This window comes from Vipera berus (genome assembly GCF_964194415.1).
Source record: "Vipera berus genome assembly, chromosome: 2".
NCBI classification, from domain to species: Eukaryota; Metazoa; Chordata; class Lepidosauria; order Squamata; family Viperidae; genus Vipera; species Vipera berus.
This window is the reverse complement of record NC_138203.1, coordinates 182701535-182719165: the sequence shown is the minus strand read 5'-3', so window position 1 is coordinate 182719165 and position 17631 is coordinate 182701535. Positions and strand designations below refer to the sequence as shown.

Sequence of the window (17631 nt, the reverse complement as noted above, 5' to 3'; positions counted from 1 at the left end):
CAGTATTATAATTTTCGAGTACAGGTGGGTAATTCCCAAATCCTTTTTCTCCAACTCCCAGATTCCTTCCATCTTGCAACACTTCTTGTGTAACCTTGGTGAGCAACTATAATAAACTCAGAAGTTTCTGATAGACTTTACAGACTTCTAAAAATTAAAAAGGCATCTTTAAAATTAAGGCAAAACTCCCTTTGTAATGTCATTATAACATAACTTTATGGATGAGAGGGGAAAATTGCAGCTCCTGACTTATGAGCTTTCCCAAACCCAGGTATATTCTCTTCCTTTAATTAAGGGGAAGTCACTTCATCTTAAAAAGAAATCTGTGAACATCTTCCAGAGATTTTCTTTCTGATTATTGCAGTTTTTGGATCAAGTACCCTGAAACTGGAAACATACCAAATGTTTTCTGTATCTGAACGATGGTGGGAAGAAACTGTGGAATTGTTTTTTGGAAATTTATTTACTGGCTTATGTGTAGGTTGAGGAGGCCTCAAAAATTTTAAGAAATGCCAAGATTCTTCAGAGCAAAGTTTGATGTCATTGAATTAACAGTTCTTTAACCTTGCAACACATGATCAGATTTTCTTCTGTGATTGTTATATTTCTCTACTATTGTAACCATAGGCAGTATCAGGTCTTGGTTTTTTTTGTCTAGTGCTTAATATGATTTTTTAAAGGAAGATAAGGATTTCAACATTTTCATCCTTAGTTTTCTACGTTTTAGTAATTTCTTTTTACTGCAGTTACATATCCATGGGCAGAGGTATCCTTAGAAAATACAGGGTCCAGTTCAGAGAGAAAGGTATTTGGTTCTTAATACCAACATATTCCTTTCCCTAAATATAGGAAAATATAATACAGCCTCAACTATGCATACTGAGGTCACTGTTTTGTGCTACCTCTCTACTTGAAAATAGGCAGATAGTGTCTGTGAAAAACCTGAATGTTCATAAGGTGTACAACAAACAGTAAGCTTGAGGCTTTTCTGTTTTCTTTCCGTACACACTTGTTTTTGCTTTACTAACTTTATTGTCACCATGTGTCCACTTGTTAGAAATACTAAGCTTTGGCACTACTTGCACTTGGCTTGAGTTGCATGAAAAATAAATGCATTTCTGTATTGACAAAGAACACAGATTGTAATGTTTTTCTGCATAGAAGGGAAGGTTTTCTATCTAGGCTACAACAGTTCTAGAAGATCCAAGTATTTGTCCAATTCTTGAAGATGGCATTGGATTCTTGACTTAAAGTAATTTTTCCCCCTTCTTGGCAGCACTTATTTGCCTTGGCAGTAGATGAAGATCCTGAGGTTCGAAAGAATGTTTGCAGAGCATTAGTAATGCTGTTAGAAGTGCGAATTGACCGACTGATCCCTCACATGCATAGTATCATCCAAGTAAGTACTCTTGCTTTACAGAGTTGGTCCCTCTAAACCAGGGGTGTCAAACTGCCGGCCCAAGGGCCAGACCCGTCACCAGGAAACCCCATTGCCGGCAATGGGGAAAAAGCTCCGATAGGTTGTGCGATGTCACGTGACGTCATGAGTTTGACATGTCTGCTCTAAACCAATCATAGCAAGCCTACAACACGCATATCAGAGGTGGCGTGCTGCAACATTTTGGATGTCACGCAGCATTTACCGATTCCTGACAACTATTCACCTTGTTGATGTTTACCAAACGTAATGTTTACGATGATTACCAAAGAAGCTGAATGAACAAAAATACAAGAAATATGTGACCCTGCACCATCCAATCTGAACTTTTTGTTTACATTGTGCAAAATTCTTCTGGAAGTTGATACTTGTTCACCAGTTTTTTGGAAAACACAAACAAGAAAGGGATAATGTGTGCTAGCCGCTGGTGTTGCTCCACTGGTTCATAGAAAAGTTCATTCTCACTGATTTATGCTACTTATGTGACAAGTCCCAAGCAAATAAGTATCAGGCCACTACCAACTGCAGGTAGTCCTCGACTTACAACCATAATTGGGCCCAAAATTTCAATTGCTAAGTGAGATATTTGTTAAAAGTGAGGTTTGCCCCATTTTCAACCTTTCTTGCACTGTTGTTAAGTGAATCTGGCTTCCCCATTGACGTTGCTTGTCAAAAGGTTGCAAACGTTAATCACATGACCTAAGGACACTGCAACTGTCATAAAGATGAGTCAGTTGCCAGTACTCTGAATTTTGATCACATGACCCTGGGGGATGCTGTAACATTCATGTGAAAAACAGTCACAAGGCACTTTTTGCAGCGCTGTTGTAATTTCAAACAGTCGCTAAATAGAATGTTGCAAGTTAAGGACTACCTGTATTCTCTATTCAAAAATGAAATTATTTACTTCCAACCTGGGTTTTCTTTCCCTCCAAAGCCTTCAGAATTAAAGCCCACAAATTAATATTCCTTCAAGTACAACCCTATTTCTACAGCAGGAGAAATTAATTAATTTTACAAGTCATTAAATAATACTATTAGTATAATCATAATGAATGTTGGAGGTTTTCTTAAAGAAAATATTTAAGAATAGTCAGTAAATGAGTAAGTCAAGGAATACCTATACTCCTTTTTGCAGGAATTTTAGTATTCTGTAAGACAGATATAGCAAATACAAAGCAAAAATAATGGTTTCTTGAATCAAAGGTTTTATGTCTGTGGTTTTGTCTGTGACAGTATATGCTTGAGAGGACTCAGGACAGTGATGAAAATGTGGCATTGGAAGCTTGTGAATTCTGGCTGACGTTGGCTGAGCAACCCATCTGCAAAGAGGTGCTATCTTCACCTTTAGTACAGTGAGTAATTTAATAGCAGCAGCAGTGCACTGTCTACTTTTTGATGCGTGGACTTTGTTTTCATGTAGCAAGTGATTTGATATTTACATTGTGAAAACTTGCAGATGGCTCCGCTATTGTATCCTTTCTTAACAGAAGCTCTGTGCAAAAAGGAAGCAGAAGAAGACTTAGCTGCCACTAAGCTGATTTTGCTTATTTGAGTTTCAGCTAGGCTGGATAGTTTATATTAAAACTGTATATTAAACACATATAGCTTAATGTATATGTTTGTGAGCTTTCTTTAGAGAAACTAATGGAATAAAATAACAGAATATTGAAATGAAAATAGTATATATCCCTTTGGTCCAAAGGAGTATTTTCAGGAGAAATAGACCACAGCTATTTCATTCCAGATGGATAGTGTCTCTCAGCATAAACTAAACTTTAGACTTCACCAAGCCAAATGTCACTGAACTAGTTATTAATAACAAAGATGGGAGAAGACGGTTGGTCATGTAAACTTGTTATATTTCTATAATCCTCACTTATTAATATGAATTTAAAGAATTAGAAAATTAGAAAACCAATCCCTTGTTCAGTGCAGAATACAGTACAACATTTCTGATCAATAAACATCCAGGCTCTCTTTATGAAAGAGAAATCACTGCATAATGTAATGGCCTATTTAACTGATTAACCGTTCTTACATTTATAAAGTATTCCTGATTTCTGGCTCGAACCACCTTCTTTGTAGCTTTAACCCACTAGATCTGGTCTTGCCCTAGGACAGTGGTTCTCAGCCTGTGGTCTGCAGACCTCTGGAGGTCCCTGATATCGTCACTGGGGGTCTGCAAAGGCTTGAAGAAATGTTATGATTTTAAATCTTGAGTTAAGTCTTAGAGGTTCATGGCCATGGTCCGTAGCCAGAAAAGGTGTTTAAAGGGAGTCCGTGGTGAAGAAATGGCTGAGAACCACTGCCCTAGAATGTTTATTACTTTTTTAAACCACCATTCAAGTCTGAATGGACTTTACACTTTACTATTACATGCTGTAGTTTCTTGCCTAGCAACAAAAGCCAAGATATCTTGTGTGAATACTTCCTTGCTTTTAAAAATAGTTAAAATATTTTTGAACTCTCAGAAGCTATTGAAATTTAAATCATACATTTTCATTCCTATTTGTCAAAGCTGCTGTTATCCATATTGTTCTGGGTCAGGATTTCACCTGATAAACTATCTCATTTTCTCTTACTAGATTGATTCCTATTTTGGTGAAGGGCATGAAATATTCAGAAATTGACATCATATTGTTGAAGGTATTACTTTAAACCATCTAAACAATTTAGGAATACTATGTTGCTTAGCTTATTAATTTTTTTTCTTTTCTGATTTTTTATCACTATTCCTAGTTCTTTACTAAGCCAAGTTAATTAAAATTATATTCTGTGTTGTATAGTAGCTTCAATACAGCTTCATTGGTTTTTTATGCTATTTTACTGCTGAACATCCTTCCGGGTGTAGTGGGGGGAAAAGCAAAAAAAAAGATAGTAGACACTCATTTCTATGAAACTGAAAAAGTACATTATCTATTGCAGAAAATGTAATACACGCACATACACATACAGGTCCCTTCATGTCAGTGATGACTCCTGGACTAGTTCTTGCAGTTTTCTTGGCAAGATTTTTCCAGAAGTGGTTTTCCATTGTCCACTTCCAAGGGCTGAAAAAGAGTGATGCCCAAGGTCACCTAGCTGGCTTTTTATCTAAGGTAGGAATAGAATTCCTGGTCTCTGGCTTCTAGCCTTGTGCCTTAACTGGCACTCTTAATTTATATATCAGGTAACAAAAAAGTGTTATAGCAATAAGTCAGATAGCATGGACTTTTGCCTCTTAAAGACAGGTTATTAGATATTTGTAAATGCAAGGAAAAGGCTGAGCAAATGCATTTATGGAAATGATGCATGACCTTCAACCTGACAGCAGTGATGGGTTGTTATATTCGTACTGTCTGATCCATAGAAGCATTGTCTGAAGCCTCTTGAGAAGCTTGTAGTTCACTCTTATCAAAGTTTAAGTCAGCAATTTGAAGTATTTTCATACATTGGACTTCCATCAATCAAATGCAGATGGCTGCAAGTGAACATGATATCCATGGACTTGGTTTCTTACCTGAATCTATTCTATACAGAGAGTAACCATGTAGGTTTCAGAGAATAATTAAGGTCCTCCATTGAAGAATCAGTGGAATACTATACGGTGTTTTGCTTTCCTAGCAAAAGAGATTCCCTATCAAATGAGATTCCATAATAGGCTCTTTCCCCTTACAGGGTGATGTGGAGGAGGATGAAGCCATCCCAGATAGTGAACAAGATATCAAACCTCGCTTTCATAAATCACGCACAGTTACTCTGCAGCATGAAGAGGAACGGTTGCAGGATGAGGAAGATGGAGAGGATGAGGACGATGACGACGACACGCTGTCTGACTGGAATCTGAGTGCGTAGGGGGATTAGTATTAAGCCGTGCTCTAGGGCCGGGGTCCCCAATCCCCAGTCCGTGGACCAGTACCAGGCTGCAGCATGCCAGCAACTGGTCTGCACAAACAAACAAAGTCCCATCCGTGAGATGCAGGCAGCACACAAAACCACAGAAAAACCTCGCTCCACAGAACCGGTCCCTGGTGCTCAAGAGGTTGGGGACCTCTGCTCTAGGGATCGAGAAGAGTAAAATGCCGGGGATGTGGATTCTGGGAAATAGTGCATGTGGGTTAAATGGAGAGAGTGCTATTTGAACTTGAAACTGTAGCCCTGTGTAGATGAAGTAGTTAACGCGTTTTCTACTTTGCTGTTATATGGAATTAGATGATAATTAGATGTAGAAAATAAGTTTTACTGGGAACCAATTGTTACTCTTCTTTTTGGCTGCCCCTTTTTAACTCTTAATTTTACATCATCTTGGCAGGGGCTTGAGAGAAGAGCATATACTTAATTTTCCAATACATACCGTTGAAATCAATAAATGAGTTTCTGACATAACAGGGTTTAGCGCAGAAGCTCTTTGTACTTACTGACGTGAAAAGTTTTTCTCCTTTCAGAATTTGTGTCATTTCTGTCACAAGGCCCATTTCTTTTGCAGGGAAGTGTTCGGCTGCTGCCCTTGATGTGTTGGCCAATGTCTTTCGAGATGAGCTCCTCCCGCATCTGCTCCCACTACTCAAGGGGCTGCTTTTCCATCCTGAGTGGGTCATCAAGGAGTCTGGAATCCTTGTCCTAGGGGCGATTGCTGAAGGTGAATCCTGAAGTTATTAGTTTAAGCCAGAATTTCTTTCTATTGAGGGACAAGGACAGTAGTGATCACTTCAACAAAAAAAACAACCCATGGAATTGACAGTTTTAATTAGTTTGCCTGAGTATGTCTAGATCATGTACTAAAAACATCTTTTGCATTTCTAGGCTGCATGCAGGGCATGGTTCCTTACCTCCCTGAGCTGATTCCCCACTTGATCCAGTGCCTGTCTGACAAAAAGGCCCTGGTGCGTTCCATTGCTTGCTGGACCCTGAGCCGCTATGCACATTGGGTTGTAAGCCAACCCCCAGACATGTATCTCAAGCCTCTGATGACAGAGTTGCTCAAAAGGATTCTTGACAGTAATAAAAGAGTGCAAGAGGCTGCTTGCAGGTAATCTGCTCCTGGAATGCTTCAGTTATCTGTGAAGGACAGCATTGGAGACTTAAGATTTTTTGTCATTATCAGCACAAATATACTTTCTTATTTATTTACTTATTTATCTATCTCTTGTTTTTCTATTAATTTGTAATCAAAATGGCTAATAATTAAAATGCAAATAAAACATTGATGATCCTTTACCACCCATAGTTCCCTCTGCTTAGATGTAGAAATGACGTTGTAGAGTGCCAGCTGGTTGTTATTTCCTAGGCTTGATAGGGAGCTTAAAAATGCTTCCCGGTAAGAAAGGTATCTGGAAGCCTTGAGCTTCCATCTGTAGCCCTGAATAAAACTTAGGATCTGTAGCATAAATGGATTTTTTGGGACCATAAATGCTGCAATGTCAACCTAGCAGTTCGAACGCATGTAAAAATGCAAGTAGAAAAATAGGGACCACTACAGTGGGAAGGTAACAGCGTTCCGTGCGCCTTTGGCGTCTAGTCATGCCGGCCACATGACCACGGAGACGTCCTCGGACAAGCGCTGGCTCTTCGGCTTTGAAACGGAGATGAGCACCGGCCCCTAGAGTCAGAAACGACTACCACGCATGTGCGGGGGAACCTTTACCTTTACCTTAGATGCTGCATAGGGTATTACATTTTCTAATGCCCTTTATTCCTGGCAATTTGGCTTCAGATCATGACATCTATTTACCATTATGTAAGTAGCAGGTTTACAGTGGGTTCTTGGAAAAGTGTAACCTCATTTTGCCTGCCTATTACAATCCTGAGGAAAAAAAACACTGCGAGAACAATAATTATTACATTGCCAGCCTGCATCCAGAATATATGGTTTGTGTGGGCTGGCCACCCATATTCTAAAGCAGGTCTGAGCTGTATAGTAAGGCTTTCTAGTATTATCTTGAGGCTTTCTTTGGATATGATGAAGAATTTGATGATTGAGCTCTTATCACATGATGAGTCATGTATTCGTACTGTCTGATCCAGAGAAATGCCCTTATATTTCAGATCAAAAATAGTAATTAGGCTATCACAACAAAACTATTTTTTTTATCCAAAAAACCACCAAAGTGTTGGGTTGACTTTTCGTTTTTATCTGTTCACTTCCTGGGGCTGTTATCCTTTGGGTTTGTATTCACTTCCAATTGTCTTTTTTTTTTAGTGCTTTTGCCACCCTTGAGGAGGAAGCTTGCACAGAATTGGTCCCATATCTCAGTTTCATTCTGGATACTTTGGTTTTTGCTTTTGGAAAATACCAGCACAAGAATTTGCTGATCCTGTATGATGCAATTGGCACTCTGGCTGATTCTGTTGGACACCACCTCAACCAGCCGGTTAGTACATTTTTTCCTATTGGCAGGCAGTGTCAGCAGAAACTGCTAGCATTTAATGACTGTGATTAGTTGAACTATTTCCTTTCCCACTTGAATAAAATACTATTAGTGCCAGGATTCTTGAATATAGGCAAATCCAGGTTGTGATTTTTTCCCCCACTCAATAGGATAACAGTAGAGGGAAAGGGATCTGCTACTTATGTCTGTTTTCTTTAAAACAGAAATCCTTAAATTAAAATGTGATGGTACACAGAAGAGTGTAAACCATAGTGGGGCACCTCTTTTACAATTCTTGGATTTCCACCAAATATTTTGATAATTTGATAATATAATTTGTTGAAGTGCTGTCCCAATGCATGGAGGCTGTGTGAGCCTCAGTGGGAAGAAACTAATGCAAACTCAAATGCCACAAAGACCAAATGGCTGTAGATGTTAGAACCACCTAGATCTGGGGACCTTATATTTTTATTCATGGATGGAATTGCATTTGTCCATTCAAGAGTGATGAAGCTCTTGGATTTAAGAAACCAAAAAGGCCTTTGCAGAGCTCCATCTGGAGTATCAATTGCATCCTTTCCTGGTTTGAGAGGGCCTGCCTGTAAAGACCACTTAGAAATTTTTCTGCTTCGTGAGCTATGATGATTGTCAGTGTTTCTCCAGGTACAATTCAAGGTGGTGAGGTTTGCAAGAAGTGTGGGTTGGAAGGTGCAGGGGAGTGCGAGTTGCAATACAAGTTGGAAAGAGTGCACAAGGCACTGCATGAGTGGTACATGTCAGAGAGGGTGCACAGGCTATGTACAAAAGTCAAGGTGCCGGTTGGCGAGGGTGTGCAAGTAGCCAACATGGCGCAAGTACAGAGGGCTCAGGAAGGGTGCACAGGTCAGGAAGACTTACCCCAGTGACCTATGACCTTCCCTGCTGGTTTCCCCTATGACCTTATGGGTAAGCAAGCAGGGAAGTTTGCAAATGATGATCACATGATTGCAATGTGCTACAACTGGTTGTAAGTGTGAACTGGTTGCCAAGTGCTCAGGTTGCAATCATGACCATGCCCATGCTGGGATAGCCAGAACTCCAAGGACCAGTCTTAGCCATCATTCATTCAGTGCCATTGCAGCTTCAAAAAGTAGCTGAATGAATGGTAGGTTGAGGACTGCCTGTAGACTGTATTGAACAGCTGTTGGTCTGCCTGTGTATCAAGTGCATAAGGAAACTGGCCTTCTAGTTGTTACTGAACTGCAGCTCAAAACAGCCTTCAGTACTGATTGGGTGTGTGCGCGGGGGTGTGATTCACTATTATTTATTTATTTTTTTATTGAAAAGTTTTAAAATACATTTTTGAATACAAAAAAACCCCCTCCTTACCCCCCCTCTCCCCAACCCCTCCCTACCCTACCCTCCCCTTCCCCGACTTCCCAGAGCTGAATACAGGGTATAAAAATACAAATAAACATAATCTAAAATACGCTAACAACAATAAAACATTAAATTCTATCGCACTTTAACTCTCCATCGTCAAAATAATAATAAAATAACTACAAACTAATTATACATCATATAGATCCACTACTTATTCAAATGCTAAATGAAACTTTTTAGTGATTCACTATTATTAGAAACAACCAAGGTGCTACAGATTCCTACTTCAGATATACATAATGAAAGTTAACAGGCAACATTCAGTTGCTTGGCTTCTTCCTAGTCAGCTGATTAATCACTTCTCCTTTAATTTTCTTATTATAATCAAAATCACAAACGGCAGTTATTATGAGTGAGAACTGAAATTTCTCCAGATCTTATTTTTTTCGTCTGCTACTTGTGTTTTTATGAATAGATGCTCCTGTCAGTGTAATTGTTAGCATTTTCAAATCTGGTAAACATTACTCAATTGATTTGAATTCCAGCAGAAATCCCAATGCCAGAAACATATATGACAAATTAAAATAGAGACTGTTTGATAATGTACTGAATGATTTTTAGTTCTAAAGATTCTGGGCTGTTGCTGGCAATGGTTCCAACTGAAATGTGGTTGTAAATTGCCTTATTTTTTCCAGGAATATATCCAAAAATTAATGCCTCCACTGATTCAGAAATGGAATGAGCTGAAGGATGAGGATAAGGATCTTTTCCCCCTCCTAGAAGTAAGTAGCCAATTAGCTACTAATTATTTGGATGGGTTTTAGTGTCTCAGATGATATGATTAATGGCGTTGTGCATGAAAAATTGACTTATCTGATGCTCTGTTTAAAGATAAATGTCTGTAGGTCCTGTACTCTATGGAGCTACATGTTGTGTGTCGTTTTAGCAAAATGAGAGAAAACTGATATTTATTTTTATGTATGATCTCAAATTCCTGATTTCAATATTTAAGTATAGAAATGTACATTCAACATGATCTTTCATGAATGTCTTTTCATGCACTGTCCATTCACTTCTACAGTGTTTGTCATCTGTAGCAACTGCTCTACAAAGTGGCTTCTTACCGTACTGTGAACCAGTCTACCAGCGCTGTGTAACCCTTGTGCAGAAAACCTTGGCTCAAGCAATGGTATGGCAGTATTTTCTCAGCAGTATCTGAGAAATTTGTTCTAAGTTTCCAAAACATGTTTCTGATTTGGAATCACGGCTTGCTAATGGATGAGAAGTAATGGAGCACATTAATTCATCATAAAAAATATTTGAACCATTAGGTGCCTGAAGCTGAATTTGCCAGTCTATTGTTTTAATGTGTGGGTATACAAAGTTTTTCAATCCAAGAGCTATATTTGGTTTAGAACTGGATGGTGTGGGCTGCATTCTGTAGAACAATGTGGAACAATTTGAAAATTCAAATACGAGTTCATTTAGATTTAATCGAAATACACTGAATAGTTGTTGTATTTTTTTTTTAATCTGCTATGTCACAAACTACAATTCAGTGGAAATTTCCGGAGGGGTCCTGGGAGCTGCATGTGGTTGCAAGTTGTCTATCTCTTATAGTAGCAAAACTACTCTTTTCAATCTGTTCAGGAAAACTTGAAGTATAGTTGATATGTCACCTTTTTTTGCAATAAATTATTTTTTTTCCCAACACAGATGTACAGTCAACACCCTGATCAGTATGAAGCACCTGACAAAGACTTCATGATAGTTGCTCTTGATCTGCTCAGTGGTTTAGCTGAAGGTCTTGGATGTCATGTTGAACAGCTTGTGGCCCGTAGCAATATAATGACTCTACTGTTCCAGTGCATGCAAGTGGGTGGAAGTTTTACATGTTTGGCTGTTTAGCCCAGAAACAGTTAGTCAGCGCTCAAACAAAAATCATATCTTGAATATTAGTCTAAACATTGCAATAAAAATAGTGAGCTGTTATAATATATTTTAGCATGATTGCAAGATTGGCACGTAGGTAGTTCAGAGGAAGTAATTTACCATTGCATGTTTTTAATTATTTGCTTTATAAAAGCATTCTAAAAATGGAAGCTGTAAATACTTTGGGATAGTTACCACTTCAAGATAATTTTTATAGCATATTAGAGAGAGAAAGAGAGATGATGGGAAGTATGTATGTGTGTGTAAATATCATTATTGAAGAAACAGAATAGATGAGAATTATCCAGCAGTGCTTTGAAGATAGGAAAAGCAATGTATGTTGTTTAGTCAGACGCAAATTTTTAAAAGGAAGTGAAAAAAATTACTTTGTCTAATGGGGACTGGAGTAGATTAAATATCTTTTAGAATAGAATAAAGGTAGGACATTGGAGGTCTTCTAGTCCAGCCGCCTCCTCAAGCATTACCATTTCAGATAAGTGACTATCTAGTCCAGGGGTGTCAAACTTGTCACGTGACGTGTTGCAACATATCGTGACTTTTTTTCCATTGGCGTCAATGGGGTGGGCACGGTTTTGCTATGATGCATCCAGTCCGCGGGCCGGCAGTTTGACACCCCTGGTCTAGTCTCTTCTTAAAAACTTCCAGTGATGGAGCGCCCGCGATTTCTGAAGGCAAGCTATTCCACTGGTTAATTGTCCTCACTGTTAAGAAGTTTCTCCTTAATTCCAGGTTGCTTTTCTCTTTCATTTAATTTAGAAATATACGTATGTTTTTATATTCTAAGTGAATCTAAAAAACTTATTTATTTATTTATTTTATTTTATTATATTTATATACCGCCCTTTCCCGAAGGACTCAGGGCGGTTTACAGGGTGATTAAAATGAAAATACGAAAGTTAAAAACAATTTAAAAAAATTATATCAATCCCTGAACAAATAAAAACCCCAGTTAAAATTAAAATTAAAATTAAAACTTAACAAAATTGGATAATAAAAAAGGAATTCAAGTGGCTAGCTACGGGTATTTGTCCCAAACTTAGTTCACCTTACTTCAGCTTTTAATATAAATATGGCAAATTTTTAATCTGAGAAAAATTAATCAGCTGTATGGTAGAACCAATAAGGCAAAGAGCCTGGAGTAGGACTTAAACAAGACTGGCACAGGTAGTCCTATTTCTGTGTCTGAAATAAAATTTAATCATGTAGCTGATAAATTCACACATTAGGCTTATACATCATATTAGATCTTGTATTTTTATAATTTTGTTCACTTCTTACACAATACTGTAGTTAAAATAATAAATAGAACTTTTTTTCTCATATTCTCCTGTTTATAGGATACTATGCCAGAGGTTCGGCAAAGCTCCTTTGCACTCCTGGGAGATCTTACCAAAGCCTGTTTTATGCACGTCAAGCCATGCATAGGTAGGTACCCTTTTCCCCTAAGGCCTACAGATATTTTTTATGGTAGTAGTAGTCTCGGTATTGATGCTTTTAAATATCCCAGGTAAGAAAAGCAAGAAATGCACATTGGTGGGAGAGGTCAGAAGGACATTATGCTAACTGTTAACATTGACTTGTATGTGGTTTATGTTCCTGTGCTCCTGATAAAAGATGGTCTTTGGCATTTTCCTTGCCCATCCTAATTCCTAGTTTTTGGGACATTTTGAAAAGTACAGATTCCAGATATTTTCATTTCTATTCCACTTAAAAGAAGCTCCCATTAGATAAAAGATGGTTCCATTGAAGGCAGTATATTAAGTTTAGACTACTGCAACGCTCTCTACATGGGGCTGCTCTTGAGGACCACCCGGAGGCTTCAGCTGGTGCAGAATGCAGCAGCGCGAGTCATGATGGGGGTCTCCCGATACTCCCATGTAACACCTCTACTCCGCGAGCTGCATTGGCTTCCGGTTGCCCTTCGGGTGAGATTCAAAGTGCTGGTGATGACCTATAAAGCCCTAAATGTCGAGGGTCCGGGATATTTGAGGGAACACCTGCTGCCGGCATCAAGCTCCCTTCGTCCAGTGCGCTCCCACAGGGAGGGTCTTCTCAGGGTGCCGCCGGTTAAAGATTGCCAGCGGGTAACACCCAGGGTAGGGCCTTCTCAGTGGGTGCGCCTGCCCTGTGGAACCAGCTGCCTGTGGAGCTTAGGACTGCCCCCAACCTCCGTTCATTCCGCCGGGACCTGAAGACCTGGCTCTTCGAGCTCTCTGGCCCAGGCTGAGAATTTTTTTAATTTTAATTTTAATTGGGTTTTTACTGTTCTCAGGGTTTTATTTAATCTTTTTTAATTTGTTTTAACGTTTGTATTGACTCTTTTTTAAATGCCCTGTAAACCGCCTTGAGTCCTTCGGGAAAGGGCGGTATATAAATCTAAATAAATAAAATAAAAATAAAAATAAATATTTTTTTTTAATTGAAAAGTTTTAACATACAGTTTATCTTTAAGAGTCCCCCCTCCCCCTCCCCTCTCCCTCCCTCCCTACCCCTCCCCCCCTCCCCCCCCCCCGACTTCCCAGAGCTAAATACAAGGTATAGAAAAAAAACAATCATAAACAACCATATACTAACAACCATAAACTCTAAAATCCATCACTCTCTAGCTTATACAGGATAATACAAACCTTAATGATATTAAATATATATAGAAAAGAAAAGAAAAAAAAAGGAAATAAAGAAAGAAAAAGCGAAGGAAGACTTATTCAAATGCTACATGAAACTTCTTAACCCTATATTTGTTCTGGATGTACTCAACCCATTTTCTCCATTCCATAATATAACGTTCTTGCGAGTGATCTTTCAAGTAAGCCGAAATCTTTGCCATCTCTGCCAGGTCGGAAACCTTTAAAGTCCATTCTTCTATAGTCGGCAGTTCCTCTTTCTTCCAATACTGACCTATTAAAAGTCTTGCTGCCGTGATTAAATTCAACATCAACTTAGTGTCCACAACCGTAGCATCCGTAATTATTCCCAGCAAAAAGAGTTGCGGACAGAACTTTATCCTTTGCTTGAAAATCTTCTGCATATTCCACCAAATTTTTATCCAGAAGGCCTTAACCTTTTTACAAGTCCACCATACATGAAAATATGTTGCATCTTCATCACCACACCTCCAACATTTTGGTTGATAATTCGGATACATGCTTGCAAGCTTTTTAGGATCTAAATGCCATCTATAAAACATTTTATAAAAGTTCTCTCTTAGATTTTGAGCTTGTGTAAATTTTACATTCCTCACCCAAATCTTTTCCCACGTGTCCATTGTAATAGCTTCTTGAATATTTTGGGCCCATTTTATCATACAATCTTTAACAAGTTCTGTTTCTGAGTCAATCTCTATCAATGCAAGATATATCCGTTTAATATGTGCTGGACCCTGATTTCTGATTTGCTTTATCAGATTTTCATCAGTCATTGTAAAACCATTTTTCTGATCTTCTTTCCACCTGGCCCGTAGCTGAGTATATTGAAACCAATTCTGAACAATCTTCTCATCTCGCAAGAGACTATATGGTTTCAAACACCAGATATTTCTTTCCAAGTTTAGAATCTCCTTGTATGTAGTCACATCATGTTTGAAACCAGCATGTATATTTTCTATTGCGTGTTTTGGAATTGCCCACAATGGTATCTTGCAGTCTAGCTTATGTCTGTACTTCTTCCAAACTCTCAGCAATGCCTGTCTTAAAATATGCACTCTAAACACATTATCTACCTTCTTATCATACAACAAATATGCATGCCAGCCAAACAACAGGTCGTGGCCCTCAAGGTTTAATAATCTCTCTTGTGTCAAATTAATCCAATCACTTATACCTACTAACGCAGCAGCTTCATAATATAATTTAAGATTAGGCATTTTAAGACCACCTCTTTCACGAGTATCCTGCATGATCTTAAGTTTGACTCGTGGCCTTTTCCCTGCCCAAACAAATTTATTGATACCTCTCTGCCATTCTTCCAAGTTAGAATCTTTCTTAAGAATCGGTATCATTTGGAATAAAAACAAGAATTTAGGCAGGACGTTCATTTTTACTGCTGCGATTCGCCCCAACAAAGACAATTGCAATTTTTCCCAACTCTCCATTTCTTTTTGGATTTTTCCCCATAATTTTTCATAATTATTTTTATATAATTTTGTATTAGAGGGCGACAAAAGCACCCCCAAATATTTGACCCTTTTGACAATCTCAAATCCAGTTAACCCTTCTAAAAGGGCCTTTTGCGATGCTGTCATGTTTTTGGCCAAAATTTTAGTTTTTTGTACATTAACTTTAAATCCAGAAACCTTCCCATATTGCATTATTATCTCCATCAGGTCCACAACAGAGCTCTCCGGCTGGGTCACTGTAACAACCAGATCATCTGCAAACGCTCTCAATCTATAATCCTGATCTCCAATCCGTATACCCTTAATTCTTTCCGAATTTCGTATTTTTACCAATAATATCTCCAATGTTAACACAAATAACAAAGGCGATAACGGGCACCCTTGTCTTGTACCCTTCTCAATACTACATACTTCTGACAAACTATTGTTAACTATTATTCGAGCTGTTTGTTTTTGATATAATGCCCTAATTGGTTGCAAAAATATATCCCCAAAATTCATTTTATCTAAAACTTTCATCAAAAATTGCCAATTCAATTGATCAAAAGCTTTTTCAGCATCTAAAAAAATTAGTGCCGCAGGGATCTGGTTGTTCCTTTCCAAAAATTCCAACACATCAACTATATGCCTCACGTTATTTTTCATTTGCCTGCCACTAATAAACCCAGTTTGATCCCCATGAATCACCCGTTGCAGAACCCTCATCAATCTATTAGCCAGCACCTTAGCAAATATCTTGTAGTCTGTATTTAATAGTGATATCGGTCTATAGTTTTTTACTTGAGTAACATCTTGGTCTTCCTTCGGAATCAGAGAGATAAAAGCAGTTCTCCAAGATGGAGGCACCTTTCCCCCTCTCTGGATTGTCTGGAACAATTCCTTTAACGGTTTAACCATCTCTAATTGTAAATTTTTGTAGTAGGCCGCAGTCAAACCATCTGTACCTGGCGCTTTGTCGACCTTCAACTCCTTAATTGCTGTAAATATTTCTTCTTCTGTAATCAATTGATTAATCTCCTCTTTTTGTACTTGCGTAAGAACCGGGATGCTAGCATTCTCCAAATACTCATCAATATCTTTTTCATTAATCTTCTCCTTAGCATATAATTTAGAATAAAAATCCACAAAGGCTTCCTTAATAAAATCCTGTTGAAACACTACCTTCCCCTTATGTTCAATTTTGTCTATGTTAGAAGCCCTCTGCTTTTTCCTTAATCTATAAGCTAGCCATCTACCTGGCTTATTAGCATTGCAGAAAGTATTATGCCTGGCAAACCTCAAATTGGTTGCCACTTGATCAGCCATTAATTTATCAAATTGTCCTCTTAATAGCTTGATAGCCTCCTTAATCTTCACATCCAATGGATTCAAAATCAAGGCCTTCTCTTTTTCCTTAATTTCATTCTCCAATTCTTTCCTTCTAGCTTCCAAAGTACGTCTGTATTTATTATTCATATATATCAGCACCCCTCTCATATATGCCTTGCTAGCATCCCAAACCATGTCCATAGAAGTATCCTTATTCATATTAATTTCAAAAAAATCCTTCATTCGTTGCTTACATTCTTCCACATTTTTCTGATTTCTAAACAAGTTCTCATTTACACGCCACGAGCGCCTATCTCTATTGTCCTTATTGATCTCTAACCATACTGGACTATGGTCAGAAATAGCTCTTGCACAGATCTTTACCTTCTTAATCCTAGAAAAAAAGTCGTTAGTCAGCAAAATAAAGTCAATCCTAGAAAAAGATTGATGTCTATCAGAAAAAAAAGTATAATCCTTTTCATGCGGGTGTGTGTCACGCCAAATGTCTCGCAATTCCAAATCATCCTTCATTTCAAAAAAAGACTTAGGCAGTCTGGCATGACACGGAATACGCTTAAAAAAACCAGCTTTATCCATCTGTACGTCCAAAACGCCATTCCAATCCCCCATAAAAATAAACGATTTGTAATCCAACTGAGTAAGCTTTGTATGAAGTGAGCTAAAAAAGTCAGCCTGTTGTTGTTGTTGATTAGGAGCATACAGTCCAACTAAAAGTATTTTTTTACCTTCTAACAACAAATCTATCATTACGTATCTTCCATGCTTATCTGCTTCAATTAAATCCGCTGTTATAGCACTTTTAACATAAACAACCACTCCGTTTTTCTTATTCATTGCAGAGGCAACGAATTGCGTACCCAATCTTGAGTTCAGTAAAAACTTTTGGTCCATAGCCCTAATATGCGTTTCTTGCAAACATATAACATCAGTCTTAAATTGTTTTAAATATTGAAAAACTTTCTTCCTCTTCTGAGGCGAATTTAATCCATTAACATTCCAAGTTAAAAATTTAGTCGCCATCCTTGTCGCCCCGAAGCTTCTGAAGCACCTCTCCAATGGCCCTGTCGCCTTTGGGCCGCGCTCCT

General features: G+C 38.3%; 1 protein-coding gene across 4 annotated transcripts in view; it reads left to right on the top strand.

Moving 5' to 3' along the window:
* Nucleotides 1-17631, top strand: part of TNPO2 (transportin 2) — a 41632-nt gene that overhangs the window by 11011 nt on the left and 12990 nt on the right. For all 4 annotated transcript variants that reach the window (XM_081318019.1, XM_081318021.1, XM_081318020.1 and 1 more), the window contains exons 8-18: nucleotides 1277-1399; nucleotides 2675-2793; nucleotides 4027-4087; nucleotides 5099-5267; nucleotides 5907-6059; nucleotides 6224-6449; nucleotides 7620-7791; nucleotides 9846-9932; nucleotides 10232-10339; nucleotides 10867-11025; nucleotides 12441-12528. In XM_081318019.1, coding sequence (XP_081174145.1) covers nucleotides 1277-1399; nucleotides 2675-2793; nucleotides 4027-4087; nucleotides 5099-5267; nucleotides 5907-6059; nucleotides 6224-6449; nucleotides 7620-7791; nucleotides 9846-9932; nucleotides 10232-10339; nucleotides 10867-11025; nucleotides 12441-12528 — 1465 coding nt within the window. The remainder of the gene's footprint in view (nucleotides 1-1276; nucleotides 1400-2674; nucleotides 2794-4026; nucleotides 4088-5098; nucleotides 5268-5906; nucleotides 6060-6223; nucleotides 6450-7619; nucleotides 7792-9845; nucleotides 9933-10231; nucleotides 10340-10866; nucleotides 11026-12440; nucleotides 12529-17631) is intronic.